Source organism: Hippoglossus hippoglossus, chromosome 23 (assembly GCF_009819705.1).
Source record: "Hippoglossus hippoglossus isolate fHipHip1 chromosome 23, fHipHip1.pri, whole genome shotgun sequence".
Lineage (NCBI taxonomy): Eukaryota > Metazoa > Chordata > Actinopteri > Pleuronectiformes > Pleuronectidae > Hippoglossus > Hippoglossus hippoglossus.
Window position 1 is genome coordinate 9,228,715 of NC_047173.1, and position 22,057 is coordinate 9,250,771.

Here is a 22,057-nt window from a genome sequence, read left to right on the forward strand (position 1 = left end):
CATGACAACGAAAAGTTGCAATGTTCATCTCCACAGGTGGTGGAAAATTGGTTGAAATGCGAGTGAAACAAGAAACCGACAAGCTGGACAAGATAATGTTACTTTTCCACATTTAAACTGTACGTATTTAACATACTAAGAACGACCTAAACTGACAAAAACTATTTTCTAGAAAAATGTGTTTGAAGTGTTTGGTCAATGTCCCATCTGTTAACATAGAGGAGACAGGGTTCATGACCTATTCCGCAGCCAGCCACCAGGTGGTGATCAAAACACTTTGGCTTCACTTTGAGGGAGCTGTGAAGTTGTCCAACTTTATAAACAGTCTAGAGACCAAATACATAATTATCATTCCTGATTTGATCCCCCATGATGCACTTCTGTCTGTCATCAAGGATAATATATCGGTAAAGGACTCACACTGACGAGTCTTGGTTTGAGAAGTTTCTTTCTAAAAGTTTACACTCAGACTTATTGTAGATTCAATAATGGTTCCAACCCAACCTTTCTATTTTCAGAGAGAAACATGTGAAGTGGCCCATTTTCTTTCAATGACAGCCATAGGGGACATTATGCTAATCAGGCTCCCTTTGAAGTACAACACCCCCCCCCCCCCCCCCCCCCAGCCCCTGCAGCAAGACATTTTTGGTTATCCATTGACAGACTTCACCATGAAATATGAAATGACCAGTACAGCTGTTTGAACCTACCTCAGCCCTCGTCCCCCTGAAGTTAACCACTTGTCTAAGACTTTATCGATCCATGCAGCCGTACAGACATCAAAGATGAACAGGCAGAATGGGTTTGTGCATATCTGCAATATTCCCTGTATAATTTCTCATCTGCAGGTTTCAAATCCCACTTCTCTTAAAGTTACATGATGCTCTTCAGTTTTTATCTGAGAATCTGTCCAGTCTTGCTCGCGTTGGGGCAATAATATAGGACGATGAAATGAAGGCGGAAAAAAATTGTAAAGATGATGTAAAGTGGGTGATGTGAACAATGAAAAGGATGGTGATGGGCCATAAATGAACCTGTGATGATGTCACCTTGTGTAGAAACACCAATCATGTTAGATTTACTTTCCTTTCAGTGAAAAGTGGAGGAATAAAATGGAAAATTCAAGCTTTCAATAAATGGACAGTATACTTGCATGTGTGCAAGTGTGTTTTGGACACATTCTTAGCTGTGCTGTTATGTCCGTCAGCAAATCCGAGCTTAAGTATGATGACAGTGACAGCTCGACTCTGGTAATGTTGCTAATCCCACACAGAGACTGCAAACATCAGCACTGGGAAACACTGAAAGAGGAGAAGAAGAAATAAAGCAAGCAAACAAGAAATTAATTAAAGAACCCTAGGGTTCATTAGTTGGTGATGTCACCCCGTGAAGTCACCTTTTTAAGAGGTCAGCAAAGACGGCGGTGACCTCATCAGAACGGGACAAAAGTGCTCGGACAGAAAGGGGTTAAGTGTTATCTGGGGGGCTGTATCTGGTTCTGCTCCGACGCCCTTGACTGAACCACTGTGGTCCTTGTACCTGCATGACTGGTGATAAGGAGGATGACGCATCTGTGCCCTCTGCTCATAGTCTTAGCAGTGACGGCTATTCGTCATGTAGACAGAATGGATCTGCCTTCTGACTGGGACTTCTAGGTTTTCCACAACCGACTTTACACTGTTTGCCAGTTTATTGCAAAAAAAGGTGCTCCACACTTTGAAGTGCAGAGGCCTTAGGGAAGGAAAGTCTCACCTAAATGTACAATGGAAGCAATAACACTTGAGTTTAAAAATAACAAACCCTACAATACATTGTTCTGCACTGGGTGACTTTACAAGGACGCTGGAGCCTGTCCTTGTAACCTATGGCCTTAACTCCCCCCAGGTCAATATAAAAGTGTGTTTTACAAATGTTTGTTTCTATTGACAGAAAAAAGAATGAGCCTGACTGAGACCAGCGACTTTCCCCTATTGGACAGTACAAACTGTCAATCACAGGGTCAACCTGCCAGAATGTACACAATGCTTTGTCGTCTATTTTACCCTAACAATTTACACAATGAACGTCATGCTGTATTGAAGACTTGAAGCTCGAGTTCGAGACCATTAACTCTATATAGAAAATAATTTATTTTTGCAACCAGCGGAGTTGCCCTCTGCTGGTCATTTGAGATAGTACAGGTTTCAGGCAGTTCCGCATTGGCTTCACTTTCTGCAGTCTGTGGCAATGGCATGGTCCAGTCAGTGGGACAGCAACTCACCTCTTGTCAGTGTTGTTTTTGAAATGTCAGTCAAATGATGTGTGCTGTGTTGACTTTTTCAACATCAAATCAAGATCATAAACTGGTCTAGTATCTAAACATAATCAGAAAAATGTTCATTCACAACTTTTCCATATTATGTCAGCAAAACCAAACTGGCCTGGGCTACATTATGTGATTCAAAACATATTTGCTGAGGCAAATAAGCATAATTTTCAATTCATCTTCGCAGCATCCCTGCGTCTTCCACCCACTTCTCTCCTCCTTTTTCCATCACTCTCTCTTTCCTCCACTCCCCCCCTCCCCCCTCCCCCCCATAGAGAGGGGCCAGTTGGGCTGGTAGCTAATTTGAAGCCAATCAATACTTGTCTGTGTTACTTCCTGTGTGTCAGCCCGGTCCGGTGCCCTTGTCTCACTGCCGGCATGAGGGAGGGAAGCATCTGTTTGGTGACTATCGCTCTCCGACTGTAAATCCATGGCGAAGCCGCTAAACACCACTCCACCGACCGTTGTGCGGAGGGCAAAAGGCTATCAGAGTGAATCCAAATGAGATTGATTTCCATGACAAATCCAGTTGTCAAACGTGCGCGCTGACAAATAGCCCTTTCAGTAACTTGATTAACTGTGCGGATGGCATTTTAAATCCAGTTAGCGTTTTTCCATATTGATTTTTTTTTTTTTGCATTGAACTGTAGAGATTTGGGTCAGAAAAAAACAGATGCACCCCTGATGCATTTAAACACATCTGTATAACACACACACACACACACACACACATGCATGTCCGTCACTGTGCCTGCACGCAACCACACTGATGTTCAGATAGTGAATCCGCTCAAGATAAGACCAGTCCCCTCCCTCCCCTCCGAGCCCCTTCTCTTTTAAACAGCCAATGAGGATGCTGTCTATTCATGAGTACGAGCAGGCGTGTGTAGACAGGCTACCACGGGAGGAGGTGTGTCTTCACAAGCCAAAAGTGTGTGTGTGCAGCGAGTGTGTACTCACACTGAGAGAGGAGGTGGTGGAGGATAGAAGAAGATAGTGGGAAGAGTTGTATGTAGGCATGTAAGGGACGGAGAAGCCAGGTGTTTTTACTCATCTTGCCACTGATACACTCCCCACCAACACACACACACACACATTGAAGGAACTACACTCACAACCTCTACTCAACACATGTGTGCGGTGCCTGGAGCGCTTGAGGGGATCTCTGAGGATACACGGATGAGAAAGAGGTGTGGGGGAGCCGAGGAAGAGGAGTGTGTTTTTGCCCCAAGGGGAGCTCACACACACACATAGCAGGCTGCAAAAATACACACACACACACTCTCCATCGGGCACTCAGCACCGTTTCCCTGACAACTAGAATGGGCTGCAATTTGTGCACCTTGCAGAAACGGGAGGAACACTACAAACTGCTTTACGAGATTGCACAGGTAAGTGAGACGAGAAGGAAGAAGGAGGAAGGTTTGGTGTGAATGTTGGGGAGCATCATCACTGCGATGAATGAATGACAGCAGAGGCGATGAGGATGATAGTGACAGGAGTGATGTGTTGTCTGGAAACAAGTGGATTTCCCCACAACGATCGGAAGCAGAGTCAGAAGAAAGCAGACAAGGTTGAGAGGAGGAAAACACAGGAGATGCATGCTGCAAAAAATGAGCGACTTCCCAGCAGCCAGGCTGTGAGTGTGTGTGTGTGTCTGCGTGTGTGTGTGTGTACTCCCTCTCCATCAAAGTGAGTGGAGCTAGTTATTTCTCCTTGCAGGAGATGTGAGAACAAGTTCAGCTGTTCTCCCCGCGTTGGCTCCAAGGGGGATTCATCATGTCTCCTCTGCCTGCCACTGTCTCGGAGCGAAAACAGTTCAAAGAACAAACGGCAAATGTGTTCTGCTGTTTCTCTCCCTCTCTGGTGTTTGTCAGAAGTGGACTTGTTTTGTTTTTTCCTTTCTCCTTGGCCTGATATGAGAGTTTTCACGTTGCTAAAAACCCTAATTTTGATGCTTTTATAGATTTCCACTCGCCTCAAATTCAACTTATTGACTTATATTATTTTTGAGTCTTTACAGATGCATGCCTTTGATTGACAACTGCTACATTACCTCCACAAACACTTATACTCATTATGAGCAGTAAAAGACTGTGAATGTATAACCTGTCATCTTGCACTGGGCTTGGCTGGAATGTGTAGATTAGATAGGAAGCAAGTGTGAATCTAATAGAAAAAAAAAATACCATTATTTCGTAAACAGACGAAAATTATGTGTGAAAACTGTCTGTGGCATTTTAACAGATAAAAGGCGTTAATTTTCAGTTTGAGACATGAACGAGGCGATGCAAAGTGCACGGACATTGTTTTTTACGGCAGCAGCATATGGTCGTGTTGTGGAGCTGATTGTAGAGAAACATGTGCTCGGGGTCCTCGCTGCCGTTGAGTACAGTACAGAGGGAACGCTGAGCGAGCAGCAGCACCGGCAGTGAGCGAGGACTCATTCATCATTTAGTATCTTACACGGTTACAGACAGCAGGGAAACTGGATACGGCATAATGAGCCTGAGTAGTACTGCTGAATACTCCCTTTTAGTTTGCAAGATATACTATCATTCAAAACCATTCAAATCAGGAATATACTGGATAGCGACAGGACAGGGGGACTTCAGGGGTCAATCAGATTTCAGATGGGGCCAGTGCCCCCCTGGTCCTGCCCCTGAATCCGCCCCTGATGCATAGTTTGTAATGTCTCCTTTACTTGTAGTTCTTTCTTAAGGATTTAAGATATTAGCTTACCATAATAAAACTGAAAGCTGAGCCCACAAACACCATGGTCAGAATTTATCACTGTGGATATCGTCTCTGACTGAAGTTTGCGAGATAACGTTGCATTTCGAGGGTCACTCTCTACTTGGCTACTTCTCCTTATCTTCAGTTATTGGGAAGTTCAAGTACTTTGGACTCTGATATTCCTTCATATTTGTCGTACTTGACATAGGTTTTAAATGTAATAGAAGGTCTTAAATTTAACTTGTTGAAACCTGCAGAAAGACCATACTGTGGGATTTGGCCACTGTCCGTTGTTTAGTCGCTGATAATAGCAATAATCCTGGGGACAGCAACTGCTTGTTTTCTAGTTGGGCTCTCTACAATGTAAGAAACAGACTATCACCATCCTTGCCTGTGAGATGCTGCTTTTATGAGCGTTATCCACAGTGTGGGCTCATTACGCTCTAATAATACAGTGGATGTCTGTGTTGTGTGCCCGGGTGGAGTGCGAGAAAATTAGCCATGTCAATTAAATGAGAACCCTGGGAGAGGAGAGGAGATCATGGCTCCTTTTGTTGTTGTTGAGGTGGATGACTGAACACACTGGCCAAAACAAAGGATTACAATACGGGTAGTTATAGCACAGCCAGGTTTTTATTAGGCATGACACAACAGCAGATGTAACGTATCCCCACGTATGGTGTTAACATGGAAATTGGCTGGAACTTAAAAAAAAGAGGAGACCCTTGTGGTTTCTTCCTATTTCCGCATCCCACTGTCGGTGTCCTAGAACTGTGGCAGCCATCCAGGAGAGCCGCGTGCGAGCGAGCACACCCGCTTACTGTTAAATGCTCCGCGTGTGTGTGTGTGTGTGTGTGTGTTTGTGTGGCAGTCGGTGGACACCTACAGTTCTCATTACCAGTGCGAAAAAAAGACAGAGGAAGAGAGCGAGCGAGAGAAAGAAAGTGAGCTCACCAGGCAGTAAGTGTGTCACTGTGACTTTGTCCCGAAACTCAGAGGCTGAGGGGATTCGACAAATCCAGAGAGACTCCTAGAAAATCCCTCCGTCTCTTCCCCCCCCCCCCCTTTCATCGTTCCAGACTCATTTCTCCTCCTTCCCTTTTTTCACATCCTCTCTCTCCCTCCCTCTGTAACCTTCATTAGTCCTGCTCTCCCTCTGTCTTTCTCCGTCTCAGCAATCTGTTTCTCCCCATCTCTCGTTTCACTTTTTCACACAAAACATGACTGAATTTAAATGTGTTTTTGTTCTTTTCTACAAAATAAGAAAACCACCTGCTCATTAAACCAGTGGAAAACCAAAGGATGCTGAAACAGTGGCGTAGTTAAAACGGGGCAGAGAAGCTCCTTAAGGGTTATGGACCGAGGCTTTAGAAGAGATTTGACATCCCTAGATGCTCTGGTGCTGTATTTTTACTTCTGTGTCGCTCACTCCTTTGTTTCGGGTTGATCGACTCGGAACATTTGAGAACGGTTTGATGCTTTGATGCATTTCTTCCAAGACAGTTGTGTAAAAGACTTTTTGATCAAAGAGAAACTTGATGAAATGAACCCAACGTTAACTCGTTAAACGTCTTAACATAAGAGGTTCAAATAGCTCGTTTTGTATGACCTGATAATTCCATCATTCAAAAACATTCAAGCCAAAAATCATCCATCCATCCACTCCATCCCTTATCGATTCAGCTTATCCTTTTTTTGGGGTTTCAGGGGGCTGGAGCAAATCCCAACTGACATTGGGCAATATGCAGGGTACACCCTGAACAGGTTGACATACAGAGACAAACAACCATTCGCTCTTACACTCACCCAAAGTTTTCGCATTAGGTTTAACTCTGTAGAACTCAAAATTTTCGCCGTATACTAATAGCGAGCCATGTTCCAAAGCCCGACAGACTTCGGAACAGAGCGCTGGAAGGGTCATAGTGGAAGAAGACGGTTGGCAGGTGGTTATGAGACAGGAGGAGAAGATGGTAGAAATGTCTTGTCGTATTGTTTCATTAGCATGTGATGGCTACTGGAGAGTCCATCTCCAAGGAAACTAGTTATTGAATGAAGTAATGTACAATACTGAGAGCAGAATGCCAGGGGGGACATATGGGGAGCTACTGTGAGTTGCATGTTTGCAGCTGCAGTACTTCACCAACTAACCCTGTGGGCATTCACCACACGGCCAGATTAATTTCTACTGTGACCAGGTCTTTGTGGTGATTCTTCTTTTTTGATATGTTTTTGGAGGATGAAACAATGATTTTTCTAGAAAATGGATTGCAGCTATTTTGAAGTTACATGGTAATGATCACCCCCCGCCCCAAACACGGACCTGTTCTTCATCTTACATTTAGAAAAAGTAGCAGAGGCCATTTCCAGCTCTCAGCCTGCGGACCTGCCGCGGTGTCTCCTACATCACAGCAGCTATCTCTGCTCACACAGCTGCTGCCGCTCTGACAGGGCTGCTGCCGGCCGCCCGACCCCAGCTGCCCGCCGGCCGCTGGGAGATTTACGACTCTCGTCAGACCATTTGTGATTTTCTTTTTGTGCGTATCTCTGAACACTCGCCCCATGTGTGTGACCGCGGGGCTCAATCCACACCGTAGCAATTCTGTCGTATCACATTTTGCTTGTGGCCATGTTAAATTGTCCCGCCACTTACTACCCTGTGTGTTGTGTTCCCCTAAAAGTGTTTGTTCTCTGTGGATGGAGAAAAAAAAGCTAAACTAGTTCTACTGCTAAATATTTAGCTCAAGCTAGCAGAATAATGCTAGCAGTAACTGCCATTCTGAGTCTAGAACATAGACTGTATGGAAAAGTTGACGACATGACAGGCTCCCAAAAGTGAAGCCAAAGCGCCTCGATTGCCACCTGGTGGCTGGCTGCGGCACAGGTCCATGTTAGTGGATGGAACATGGGCCACACTGAAAAGTCCAAGTACATGTTAAATTACATTTTTTTTAGAAGATGTGATCTTGTTTTTTGGTTATTTGACGCAATAAAAATTGTGAAACGGAATGTTTGACAGCAGAAATTGACCCATGATTGGTCAAACACGTGCATTGACAGGACCACGAATATGATGGCGTTTTTATATTTTGGCTTCACTAGTGGGAGGAAGTGGAGATGCATCGTCCTCATACTTTATATACAGTCTATACGTGTATGGTGGCCAACAAGGCCAGTCCTTGGTGTGGCCTTGCCCTCCGGAGACAGATGCTGTGCCACATGTCCAGCCTGTTAGACAGCATGGAAAGGGCGAGACAGACCCCTTCCTCTCCCCGCCACCACCTATGGTGTCCTGAGAGTGCCACACAGAGCAGGAGGGGGGACACTGCACTCAGACCCGCACAGCCGTCACCTCCATATGTCCCTCCCTCAGTCCGGACCATGACTTCATCCAGATAGGGAAGGGAAATATGTTGGTGCTATCGGCTAAATCGGCCTAAGAAGGTCGGGGATGAGAGACAAACTGAAGTGGAAATCACCTGACCGGAGTTATCATGCAGCAACAGCAAATCATCTTCGTGATCCATGAGTGATCATGAAAGACAAGTTGCAGGTATCAGGGGAGGATTATGATGATGAATATAATCTTTCGCTCCCAGATCTCCTCTGAACTACGTGTTAGGGCCGTAAATTGCGCTGCAGAGGACCAGCAGGGGATGAAGGGAGGTGATGTCACCGGGATCGGCTGCCCGTTTATCAGAGAAGTACAACGCAGCTCCGAGTGAGATCGCTTTTTTTCTTTTCCTCCGTCTCTGTGATGGGATTTTGAGCTTTGCAGAAACTATTGAATGAGGTGACCTTTTCAATTTTTCCTCGCATTTTTCAGGCCAACAAGTTGTTCTCCTCCCGAGTGTGTGGGTCAGTGAGTTTGACCTTTTCACCTGTGAGTGTAATTCCACTTGACAAGTCTCGCTCTCTTTCTCCCTCACACACACACGTTTGCAAAGCTATCATTATTAGGACACTGCATTGACATACATTCATTGTAGGAAGCCGAACCGAAAACCTTATCGTTATGTCAGACGATCCTCATCAATTTGAATAATACTTCTCCTGTCATCAATTCCATTTATTATAAATTGAACTACTGTTATTTACTATAGATTACATACTTTATCCTTGTAGATAATAACCATAATAGATAATAATACTTGTATGTCTTATAGATAGGGTTAGGGTTATTTATTTAGTAGCCAGAAAAGAGGATTTTAAAAACACAAAGTGCTGCGTTTTAACCCCAACCTAACCTTAACCACGGCCAATTCATGCCTAACCTTAACCTAACCACAATTCACATCTTACCTTTAACCTTCACCAGCACCTCAGAATGATGTTTTTCCCCCTGAAGGACCAGGCTTTGGTCCCTATGACGTCTACTGATCCTGGAAAAGGTCCTAAAGAGGCAACAAAAACAAGCACACATACACTAGCTATATGCAGATCTGAATGACTGTTGTTGGTTTATTACAACGTACATTTTTATATAAAAAAAGATGAAAAGTACGGCTCTTTTTATTTAACAAAGGTTGCAAAAGGTCCTGGTGCTTAGAGATGCTGAGTAATAAACTTGGTCCATGATGTTTCCCACTAAAAATGTTAATGGAGCATTATGGAGATGAACTCTGCTGTTGAACACACATCATCTGGTGTCTTCCATCATGGTTATGGTCGCTCGTTGGAGCACAGCATGGTGATAATGCCTCATGATTTAGAGGTGCATATGGCCTCATCACCGCATGTCGTCTGGTCAACCACCAAAAATAAGCGTAAACAGGAAATGGGTGATTATTCAGCGTCAGGTTAATACCGGGTTAGGGGTGTGTGTGTGTGTGCAAAATATTAAAATTGCGATATAGTTGTTGCTGTGTTCCTCTGTGTATTTGAAGGTGAGAGTGACACAGAGAGTTACAGATGACAAGAAAGTCAGTTCTGACGTATGTGTCTCGCTCTGTGTCTCTTTCTTTGTGTGTCTGTCTGCTCGGCTGTAAGAAAACATACATACACACCACTTGAGAGAGTGTGTGTGTGTGTGTGTGTGTGTGTGTGTGTGTGTGTGTGTGTGTGTGTGTGTAAGGGGGAGAATCAAATCACAAAGTCAGGGGACGACAGGTCCAGCGTCCGGGGGGGTTGCAAAGTCGCTGTTTCGCTCCACCAGCCAACAATCCCCCCCTGCTTTGGCTCTGATAAGCCCAGGATGAAAGCCCTTTCTGTGGGTAGAGTGACACTCCTCACCCCAACCTCCTGTCCCCCCCCCCCTTCCAAACAAGGAAAAGGATGCACACACTAAACTCGACGGCAGTGTTAAGATGTAGATATGCATATTTGCACACACTGTGTGCTTTCGTGTAACACACAGAGGGGGGGATCACACAGGGTCCATCCATTCATCACCTTTACAGCGTGTTTTTCCTTTTTTACGACTTGTGTAAAAATGTCATTCAAGCTCTTAGTGGTCGACAAGAGGACTTATCAGTTGTTATCAGCCTCGAGGTGATTACCATACTCGCTGATCGGCCAAGTGGCCTGGCCAAGATGATAGGAAACAGGACACAAGGAAAGGGGGGAAGGGAGTTGGATGAGGTGAAATGAAAAGGTAAAAGAGGGGGTAAGAAAGAGAGAACCATAGCGAGAAAAACGAGTCCTGTGTCTTTTAAATCCCCCAATCTTCCCAGATTTGTTTGATCGCCCTCTCCAAAAACACAAAGTCTCGCCCTCCTCCTCCTCCTCCTCCCATCACTGCAGTTGCCAGACATTGTCTCAAGTCCGTTCCGTTCCACTGCCCCTGTCCATCTTGCTGCCTGCTTGTCACTGTCTGTATATCCCGTTCATTAACACATTTTGGCATAACCCGTATTCCCGCAGAGGTGCCACAGATCTGGAAGGTGCCCTGCAAAGAGAAAGATAGCGGTGGAAGACGCAAAAAGAGGCAGCCTGTCATTCATGTGTGGCAGAGAGAGATACGAATTTTGTCTGGTCACAGTGTGTGTGTGTGCTGCAGCCAGTCGATGAGTGTTATATGGTTTGAAACCAATTGTGCGGCAGAATAACCTAATAATACACCTCATGGCCACGCGCTGCAGGCTGTGTTTTGTCAGGTTAGACAGATGTTAGGTGCGAACCATCTGGAGCATGTTACAGGCATTTGATGCAACATGGTGCAACACAAATGCACAGGAAATATGCACGGGAAATAAATCCCTTTGAAACAACTTCTGTCACATGAAAACCTTCACATTAGGGTAACATTTCTCTGTTATATCTTTGGATGCGTTCTTTGGCAGCGAAGGTGAAATTCTCATCTGAAACCAAATGTCATTTGTGCTATAAAAAGAAAAGCTCCCCTCAGCTTTTTTACACTGCCAAGAATTTCTCCATCATGTATAATCATTTCGGGGAGATGGGTTATTTGTCACCTCCAGTCAGAAGGTTTTGTTTTCTTTTGCATTTGTTTGTTTTTATATTCGCAGGATTACACTAAAACTACTCAAGTGATTTCCATGAAATCTTGTGGTAGGGTGGGGCATGACCCAAGGAAGAACCCATTCAAATTTTGTGTAGTTGCAGATCAGGGGGCGGATCCAGGAATTTTCTTTGTATTTTCATTAAGATTAGGAGATTGGTAGCATTTCCAACATTTTCATTGGTTTCTCAGGGAAATCACAGATCTTGATGAAAACAATCAACAAGCATGTTAAGGAGTGATATTTTTGAGTGTGTGCAATTTGGTGCAGATCCAAACAGAAATCCGGATCTAGGGAATTCAAATATGGTTTCATAAGGGGACTGTTGGGCCTTGGCAACATATCATCAATGGGGTTAAACTAACCCGTCGATCTCTGTGGAACTTTTTAGACACCTGACCCTTTAAAAGGATCAAAGATCAGTGTTTGTATTTCCACCTGTTCAACTGCACATTGTTGAACCTGTACAAATCCTCCTGAAACGTGTGTTTCAATGCAATTTCTTGCTAAATGCTTAAAAAACGCAAATGGCCCTTTGTTGTGCCACTGCCAAGTTCGCCCTGAGCCCAGAGGGTGCAGATCCTGGGTCCAGGTGGTCTGAAGAGAGATTACGTTACAGCAGCGAGGCAGTGTTGAATTCCCACTTAACCAACTTGGGTTAGGAGTCATTAGGCTCACTGAGAGCCTGGTGTCGAGTCCAGTTACAGATAGAATGACACTAAACCATCTGCATAGTGGGGGGGGGTGATTACATTTAGCGGGGTTGAAACCATAAGCGTTGTGTTGATATGGGAAAAGCCCTCAGGACTAGTGGCCGGAGCAATGTGGACGGGGCTTTGTTGTTGTTGTTAGTCACGAGGAAATGTACTGGAGTGTTGTTGGTGGAATGAATGAACACAGGGATGTAAATACAGAAAACACAGGCAGCTGGTGCAAAACAATACGACACAGTTGTCGTCTAAACAACAATGAAAATATCTAATTATTGACTAATTTCAGTTTTTCTTTCTTTTACAGATGTGTGTAAAATGAATTAAAGAAATGTATGCCCTTATTTTCTGCTCATCCTCCCATATTCCAAAATCCTTAGGGTGCGGAGACCATTTTCTATACAATACAGATAAATACTCACTTTGTATGAAGAAATCATGCAGACATAATTAGATATTAACAAACCCGAATGAGCAAATGCTTGAATTTTTTTTCTACCCAATTGCCTGGAATGAGAAACAGAGTGTGCTGCATGAGTAATAAATCTAATTGCCTTCCAAAAATTAAAAAGAAAAAAAATATTTTTGAGTGTCTTCCAATGTGACACAGCTATCAAAGATTGCCTGTAAAATCATAACAAATGAGCATTACAAAAAAATATTTTCACAGTTTGAAAACATGAAGACACGAAAGCTAAGTAGAGCGAGATCATGGTTTGAACATAAAAACTGAAAACACCTAAAGCCCACTTACTTTAGCTGATTTCAGACATGCACTTGTTCTGCCAGTGTCCTGCTAAAATGTCCAGAATATGACTGAGCCCATGTGAGAACACAGCAGGAAAATGTTTCCGAGAATTCACAGGAAGCGAGTGTTGACGATGATTCAGATATGTGATGGACCAGAAACCGGAAGGATACAAATATCTCAGGATGAAGAGAGGTTTCATGCACGTAGAAGACACCAAGGAAGATGTCACCATGGACAGACGACATGTTTTGAGAGCATTTGGTGATAAGGGCTGACGCCACTGTCAGTGTGGTGTAAACAAAATCACTGAGCTTTCCACAGTGGAATTTAAACGGCATGTCTCCTGCTGCTCTACCCAGTCGCCTCCCTCATCTGAATGTTTCAGACATTTTCCTGTTCTTGTGAACTCATCTGTCCCAGACAATATCCAGCTGTGTTTTTCATATGTGAAAGATCACAGCACATTTCAACTAAATCACATGGGTCGAAAGCATTTTCTTATTGGCGCAGAATTGTAGATGTTTCCATTATTCTGGCACTTTTTGGACCTCTCATCCTTATTGGAAAACTAACCTTAGGTTTTTTTGCCAACAGATGTTTCCTTAACAGGTTACAAACTGTGGTCTCAGTGTCGGTATCAAACACTTTTCTGAAACCAGCCAATTATCTCAACTTCCCCCTAATAAAAGTTTGTCATCCTAAACTGATGTTACTCTACTTCCATTGCTTCTGGGACACAAACATACTTTACAATCCCACAAGAGGTTCTCATCATTGAGTCTCACGTAAATTGGGCCTGTGACCCATTCTGAGAAACTGATTTAACAAGTTAAATCTGTGACACAGCCTGAAAATCACCCAAATGCACTCACTTGTTATTTTCTGACCACACTGGTGGAGGACGTGATTATCCAGTCACTCTGTAGACTCAAGCTTGGCTGCCTGAAAGAGTGACTACAGTCTGACTCTGGACTGAAGCTGCTGGAATGAGGGCTACATTGCAGTACAGTGTCTCTGACTGAAATAACCAGCCATGTATTAAGATTAAAGTATTTTTCATGGCTCCTCTCTCTCCCGCTCACACTTAGCGGAGTGTGAAGTAGTTTTTCTTCCCCACCAAAGGGCAGACTGACAAAGCTCCGCGTTATGAATAATGCTAATGGCGGAGGTGCTTCCAGTGAACATAAACATATATCACTTTAAAATGAAGAAAGCTAAGGTTTGGTGGAGAAAAACAGGGAAGAGGAGGGGAAAAAAAGTAAAAGTTCACACTCAAGACCTAATTTTATGCAGAAAGCAGCATATAAATCTTTTATTTTTCCTGCTCCCCCAGCAAAATGTTTTCACTTTCCAGGCTTTAGCATGTTTTGCTAATTATGCCCCTGCATCTCATTCGTTTTTGCCTTCAACGATTCCGAGCAAGATTGCGTCCACTGGGGACGCCTCATTTCTGAATGCACGAGTTTTCATTTTAAGATGAACACTTGATATATGGTGAAACAACTGCAGAATGACTTATTCCTTAATGATTTTTGGTCCCAGCGTCCAGTCAATGCTCCTCTCTCTCAGTCCCTGCCCTAGTTTCAAGAAAAGAATGTGAACTTGGTCATGTTTTTTCTGTTCTGCCAGTATGAGCATACAAACTGCTCCGAGCAGAGAGGTAATGCTAATTTTCTACTGATGTATTTAATCAACAACACTTGTTTATAAATCAAAATATGAATTAAATATGATTCCCCACTGCTGCCAGATCAACCTCTAAAATTAATAACCATAAATCAAACCAATGCTTACTAAGAAACGCTGCCTGCAGGAAATAAGGTCATTTGTCCTGTTTTCTTTGATACTATAAATATGGTTTCAGCACCAAGTTGGTTCAGAAAAAGTGAGTATTCTGCTTTTCACCAGTCTAATTACCTTCATGAGGAAAACGCCTTTTGTTACTGTGAGACGTGTCAAACCTTTTTTTGGTTCATTATGAAACTGTGGCAGGACAAATAAGAATATGGCGGGCTGCCTCAGTCGAGATAAATAATGGGAAACACTGCTTTGAAATGGCGAGATAGAGCATTAGCCTGAGCAGAGGTTAAATCTGCCCTTGCTGTTTAATCCGTTTTATGAAAAGGTGCTTTTTAAAGAAAAATGTATTTGAAAATGAAAACCAATAAGTCTGTAGCTTGTACTTTTCTCTGTCAGTGCATTGTTTGTTTTTGTCTTTTGATTGGATTTCTTGAGAGAACGGGAAAAAATGGATATCACCAGTCTTGTTTTATATGAGAAACGAGTAAAGGAGTAGCTGACGCGCTCGGCTGGAGAATGTTTGTTGTTCGTCTTTCCCACATCGAGGAGTAACACATAACCTCTTTGTGAACTCGGCCGTCTGAATGAATTATGCGGGCGTAATCGGTGACCCCCGAGAGCCTAATTCAAACGCATTGCTACTAGGTGTCGAGGGGCTGGAGGAAGGGCCGCGCTATTGTTCAGCCCAGCTCAGTGGCTGTTGTTTTTAATGGCAGATGAGAGATTAATGGCGATCTAATGACTGTGGGGAGGACACAGTGCAACATTAGAGTCCTGCCGCAGCACAAGCCAAGTACATTAGTCAGTCAAGATGGATGCGCGCACGCACACACAAATATAGGCAACATGTAAAAATGGACACGCTTTTGTTCATTTCTAGACACACACGAACACATTCATATGGAAATGAAAGTGACAGGAAAGAAGTTTTGCAATCACCCAGCATCGGAGCACCCCCCCCCCCCCCCCCCTCTCATCTCATCTCTAAAAAACCAACTCAGCTAATTCCCAACGTCGCCACCTCCCCAGCGTGACAAAAGAAATTCATGCATTGGCGACGTGGTGCATGAGGAGGTACAGAGTGTGGCGGGGGGGATCGGGGTAATTGTGATTCGGTCGCCTTGGATGTTGAGGGTAATGAATGTCTTGTTGATGCAGTTTGTCATAACCTGCACCGTCCGCGGCTGCTTGAGGACACAGGGCCTATTAGTTAAACACAGACACGTTAGCCCCCGCCAATGATGTATGAGCTCATCATGAAGGAGGCATTAGTCATTTTATGAGAAAATGAAGCAGCGTGCCAGGCTAGTCAATGCTGAATACGATTATGGATTGAGCTAGGTGGTGTGAAACGCACCTCTTGACTTGCCATGGGGTTGTTAGCCCAGGACGAGTGTTTTTAATTTGAGTTTTGATTATCTCGTTGATAAAACAGTAGGAGGTTGTTTTTCCCTTGAAAGTGTTCGAGCACATGCCCTGATGTGTTATGAATAAGGAAATGCTCATTTAGTGATTCCGAAAAGCAGAATACAAGACAAATCAAGTATCATTCCAAGGCTCCACCACCAGGAAGTATCTGTATTCATGAAGCTTAATTGAAAAGAAGCCCGCCTTGCATATAGAAGTGCTACAAAGAGCAGGAAATGAGACGGTTCCTAATGCGTGCGCTGACAGATGATAACCTTTTTGATTTCCCCCCACTTACATCAGAAATGGCTGCTTGGAATGACAGTCACAAGTCAAGAGTCTGTGATGTCTGCCTGTCGTGTTTCGTACGGCAGGTGGTGGTGTTATAATGCCAGGGTGGGGGGGGGGGAGATAGACATTTGAGTGTGAGAGGGGAGAAAACCCCATGAGACGCACACATACAACAAAACAGACGGGTAGAAACAGAAAGTGACGTTGTGTCTGTTTTCTTAAAGCGCCTACTGTTTTATTTTTCAACCCGCTGAATTGAAATGAAATGTGACGGTGACAGGCGAAATGTGAAAAGACAGGAAGACAAAGAAAATATTCCACAGGGAGGAGCGAGCGAGAGAACAGGACGATTAAGATCAGATCAAAAGTCCACCAGTCGTTTCAGGCACGTGCTGCCATATAAGAAGAACTGGAAACATTTAGTCCTGTGGCTTGTTTTCAGCAATGATGTCCATCTCAATTTAACAAAGAAAGAAGAGGAAAACATGGGGAAATGTCTCCAGCAGTGTTTGGGTTGCATTTTCTCTGAGGGGGGGGTTAAATGAGCCATTGAATGCTTAGGGCGCACTGCTCCATGCTAGAGTAGCAATGAAAAATACAATGAGAAATGTACACTGGTTATACTATTATATTAATAGTAGAATTTAAAATGATATTGATGAAAAGTAGGATGAGAAAATGCTCCTGTTTCATGAGAACTCGACTTGTATTTAGTTTTTAATGTTAACCCAGAGTAAATCTTTAGAAAACCAGTTACTGTGATAAAAACGTTATCTGGACAACAAGACACATTTTATAACTCTATTCTTCTATTCAAAATTACATATTTAGTGATGATGGGATTACTGGGTTAGGGTTAGAAAAAATGAAGCCAAAATATGCTGGACAGTCAGTGACAGAATGCTACCGCTACAACCGACCAGGTTGGGAATCAATGTGTACAGGCAGCTAATGCTAGTGTTTGATCGGTAGAGTCGTCACACAAGCAATCTTGCTCACGTTCTAAAAATCTAAACAGTGCAGCAAGGCATCTCAGTCCTTTCGTAGTGACTGGACACTTTATGTTTTAAAGAAGTCACTGAAAATGGAGCTCAACGCTGCAATACTGATGTCAATACACCAAAATGCACTCCAGTCATCAATGGCCCTAGTAGCTTTTGAGTTGGTACAGACACACCCAAATATTTGCATATTGGGATCATCTGCAGGCTTTCTGGAAGGCAGGAGTTCATCTTTGTTTCTGTCCTCCAGGGAAGCACCAGCATATGATCAGCTGCAGAGCAGGAGAGTCGATCTTTTTGAAGGACACTTCAGCTTTGCAGACACTTCACGATGAGGGGCTCGACTGCAGGACACAACCAGTTGAAGGACAGTCCACCAGCCTGTCGCTCTGAGCAGGCATTATTGAGCAGGGACATGTGGGAAGCACTGGCCTCTCTCAGCGTCGCAAGATCATTTGAAAAGCACTAACTTTAAACGCCGCCTCTGAAGTGAAGATCTAACGGCTAAAAACTGTGAGTGGCCGTTCCTAAAGGCAACACAGTGTAATCTGCAGCACACAGATGTAGCTTGATGTGGAAGGGATTGACCTGAGCGGGCTACTTAACGTCCGTCTCGACAGCAGCTATTTAATCCACATTTCATGTTGTCGTGTGGTTTTCCTGTCGCAGAACTAATTGGTTGTTTTTGGGTGTAGTTCAGGCGCCCGTGTCTGTGGAAAAAAACTGAGAAGGACACTCATTACAACTTGTGCTCACACTTGTGGAAACGGATGCAATCACAGGTGCAGACGGGCACATAAACTCTGACGGGAATGTGTGTAAGAATAAGCGCAGTGAGCAGGATCTCCTTGAACCCGTTGCCATGGCTTATTGCACACACACACACGCTCATGAACACACACACTCAAAGCCACCACAAACACGCATCGCCTGCTCTCCCCATCTGATTTGCATTTTTTGTTAACACTCTAATTGCCTCTCATTAAATACCTTGTCACTTTGATTAATTGGCGCGATGCAGAAATGTGAAACAGCAGAGCATTACAATGCACGCTGAACAGTTGCTGATTGGAAAAGACAAACAAACCTGGTTAAAAATGCAAAGGAAAGTGCGAAATCTCGTCCAATTTTAAAGTCCAGTCAGGGTTTTTTCTCATTCTGAGGTAAATCCGATAAAATCTGAATAAAAGGGCCACAGTCAGGAGAATAATTTGCAGTTAAATGAAACTGATTTCAATTCCAGACATTACCTTGCATGGAAAGGTGCTCATCCACAGCTGCTCCAACGATACTCGGCCACTGCAAGACCATGGTTGTTCTTGTCAACAACAACAAAACATGTCTTCAAGATATGATTCTCACGCTCAGCAAATCCTCACTGGCTCAAAATGAATCACATTTCTACATAACAGCAGACATTTATTTAACACATTCATCATGCTGAAACCTGAAATTGGCTGTGATTAAAGTAAATTATATTGTGTATTTTTAGCCACTTTCAGCCACATCTTAAAGCTGGGGGATTCTATCTCCTTTGAAATGGCAGATGTTGTAATTGTACAGTAAGTGATGCTTGTGCACAAAGCACTAAGTGGTGTCCCTCCAACCTACATCTCAGAGCTCCTGTCCCCCCATTGACATTGAGATCATATGAGCAGAGACTGCTGTCTGTGTTTTGGGGACGAGCTTTCTCCATCGCTATAAAGAAGACATACTCAGTTTTAGGGTTTAATTTGGGTTCCTACATGAAAAGGTTTACATGCTCTAATATTAGAAAACACCACTTTCCTCATACTGACCATTGCTGCAGCTCCTTTTAGCCTCTGTCTGATTGTCACATTGTCCAATTAAAAGTAAACACAAACTACCTTCCCGGATTAGCAACTGTGGCTAACTTAATTAAGTAATTTGCCTCTTAACGCTTGGAGGAAATGCTAATTTACCATGCAATGTTTGGGAGAGACAAGACTTAGAAAACTAGAATGTAGAAGGTTTATTTCAACCCCCTGCATTCTGTTTTGTTAGCTTTCCCTGGTTGCTTGTCACACATGCATCAACAACATGGTGGTATTCTCATCCCACGCAAGGCAAGGGTCAATGTGATTCAGCTGACCGAGCATGGCCCACCAGTTGCACAGCCTGCCACTCAAATTTATGAAACTATCATCTCCTTTGGCTCCGTTGCACCGGGGTGATATTGCGTGTCACAGACTTTTATTATTGAAATGAGACATTTATGACAGCAAGCCCTTGCCACATGAGATTGGCCTCCTGAATCATCTCAATGCGGCTGAAGGAGGAAGAGAGATGAGATTTGGCAGATTATTGAAGCACGCCACCTGCGCTTCCTCACTCATCACAATATGCAATGAATGTAAGAAACAATCCTCCTCGTATTGAGCTGTGGTTCAGAGAAATCACGATCTTGGCAATTGTGGACGACAGCTTGCCGGCGGTGTTGAGAGACGTGTCTCCTCGGGGTTGGACGGGGTCGCTGCTGAATAGACCGAGGGCTCTCTCTCCTTGGCGGCTTATTGTTTCGTGGTCTATTGTTAGGCTATTCAGTGGGAGATACAGGCGTTATTCAGTCAAAGGTGGTTAATGGCAGCAACCGCATTGTAGAGCTGTTTCAAGTCTGTTTGGAGCTGATGTAATGTTTGAGGTGTGTGTGTGCGTGCGTGCGTGCGTGCGTGCACGTACTTCCATTTGCTCACAATGACACCATATCTGTCAGATTTAGCTGTGAGGTTGAGTGGTTTCCATCACGCTCTTATCTCTGAGCAGCAAACCCACCCATTCACCAGCCACACACACACACACACAAATACACATACAAACAAACACTTGCTCTTATCTCTGGGCTTTCCTTATCACTTACTCTTTGTATTCAAAAGTGGAAACAACATATAGCCATCTCAACCGATAAAACCCTGCGACACATTCAAAGGTTGACATGAGCCCTCTTTCGAGCATATTGCAACCCCCGGGACTGGTGCTGATTGGCTTTCCTCTGTGCTGTGCGGCCCTGTCGCAACGCATGTAGCAGCCATTTTCAAACCATGGTCCAGTAGTAACCCCTCATAGTCAGTGATGTGTGTAATTGGTGTATCACGGGGAGCAAAATGTTCCATTAATAGCTGGTAGCCAAGACTTGCTGTTCGCCATGCATGACATTAACAGTCTGTGCAGGGCGATGTCAGCAAGTGACAAGGCATATTCATATTCAATAATCCACTTGACTGTTTTGAACACAAAACGTCCAAGTGAACAAAGGACACATCTTATTAATTGAGGTTATGTTCGATATCGTTGCTCTTCCATACGAAGCCAAAACTCATTAGATGGCCTAAGTATTTGGTCAAAAATCTGATGTCTTGACATTTTTACCAAATAAAGAAGGTTACGTTTTCCAGTATATATCTGAAAGAATATGAAAAATAAAAATTGCAGTATCTGGAAAACAGAGCTAGAGAGATCTATGAAATGAAAGCTACCTCTAGTGAGATAGCCTTAGCTAAACAAATATGTATCAACTTTTTCCAAAGTAGGAGTACGTAACAAATCAGTTAAATGTCACTTTTCAAACACTTTAGTATTTTAGTTTAATACATTATGATGTAGCTAAATAATAACATAACCACTAGCTAAACTAGTCCTACTAAAAGGTGGCTAGATTGTTAGAGTCAGCAGAATAACGTCTGAAGTCTACAACATAGACGATATATTTAGAAGGAAGACGTGAAAATTCCACAAAAGTGAAGCCAAAGCATCTTGATCACCATCTGGTCTGCAGTAAAGGTCATAAATCCTTCCTCCTCCTTGTTAACAGATGGGACATGGATCAAACTGATGGCAGTGTTTATATGTGGGATATTTATTCATCTCTGGATAGTGCGAGGATGTGGTCGTCCAGCCTTCTATACAGTCTCTGGTCTAGAAGAATAGGTTTTATTTCCTACCTTATAATCACTCATTTAAATGTGCTAAATTATGAATTAGATCTTTTATAGCTACAGAATAGTCCCTCGACATTGTGCATTAATTATGCCTTAAGATATTTTACACTTTAATATATAATTTATATTCATAGAGGTTTTAACAAGCCAAAATGTGTTAGCCCTCTAGCCCTTTCTTCTCAACTGACAAAAAGACACAACACACAATAAAGCAGCTCAAGGAGTGATAACAGACAGACAAAGTGCTGACCACAAGAAAATAACATTTTCACAAAAGGCAGTAGATCAATAACTTGTACATACACACAAAGTAAAGCATGCCACTTTGAACCTTGACCTTTAGGAAGTAGTGTTTGGACAGACAAGAAGCTTTGGTTTAGGGCTACTGGGAACCATTTTTATTGGCAATGGTAACCTTTAACTTGAGAGGTATATGACTGTGCTAGATTGTTGGTTCATTACTACCATCCCTATGGACCACCCTGACCTCAGACTATCGGACTACTTTTAGAGTTCTCGTGGAGCCTTCGTGGGTTGTATCATGTGATGTAATGAGTTATTATTGTCTCTCTGTCAGCTTGGTCACATGGATTGAGCGATGGGAAAGGGAACTAGTAATAAAAATGGAATTACCGCTCGATA

The 22,057-nt window shown here is 43.4% G+C and overlaps 1 protein-coding gene across 1 annotated transcript in view; it reads left to right on the forward strand.

The window, feature by feature from the left end:
• The first annotated feature begins 2,606 nt into the window (after positions 1-2,606).
• pdzrn4 (PDZ domain containing ring finger 4) overlaps positions 2,607-22,057 on the forward strand; it is a 36,179-nt gene continuing 16,728 nt past the window's right edge. The window contains exon 1 of the mRNA XM_034578734.1: positions 2,607-3,696. Coding sequence (XP_034434625.1) covers positions 3,628-3,696 — 69 coding nt within the window. The 5' untranslated portion in view covers positions 2,607-3,627. The remainder of the gene's footprint in view (positions 3,697-22,057) is intronic.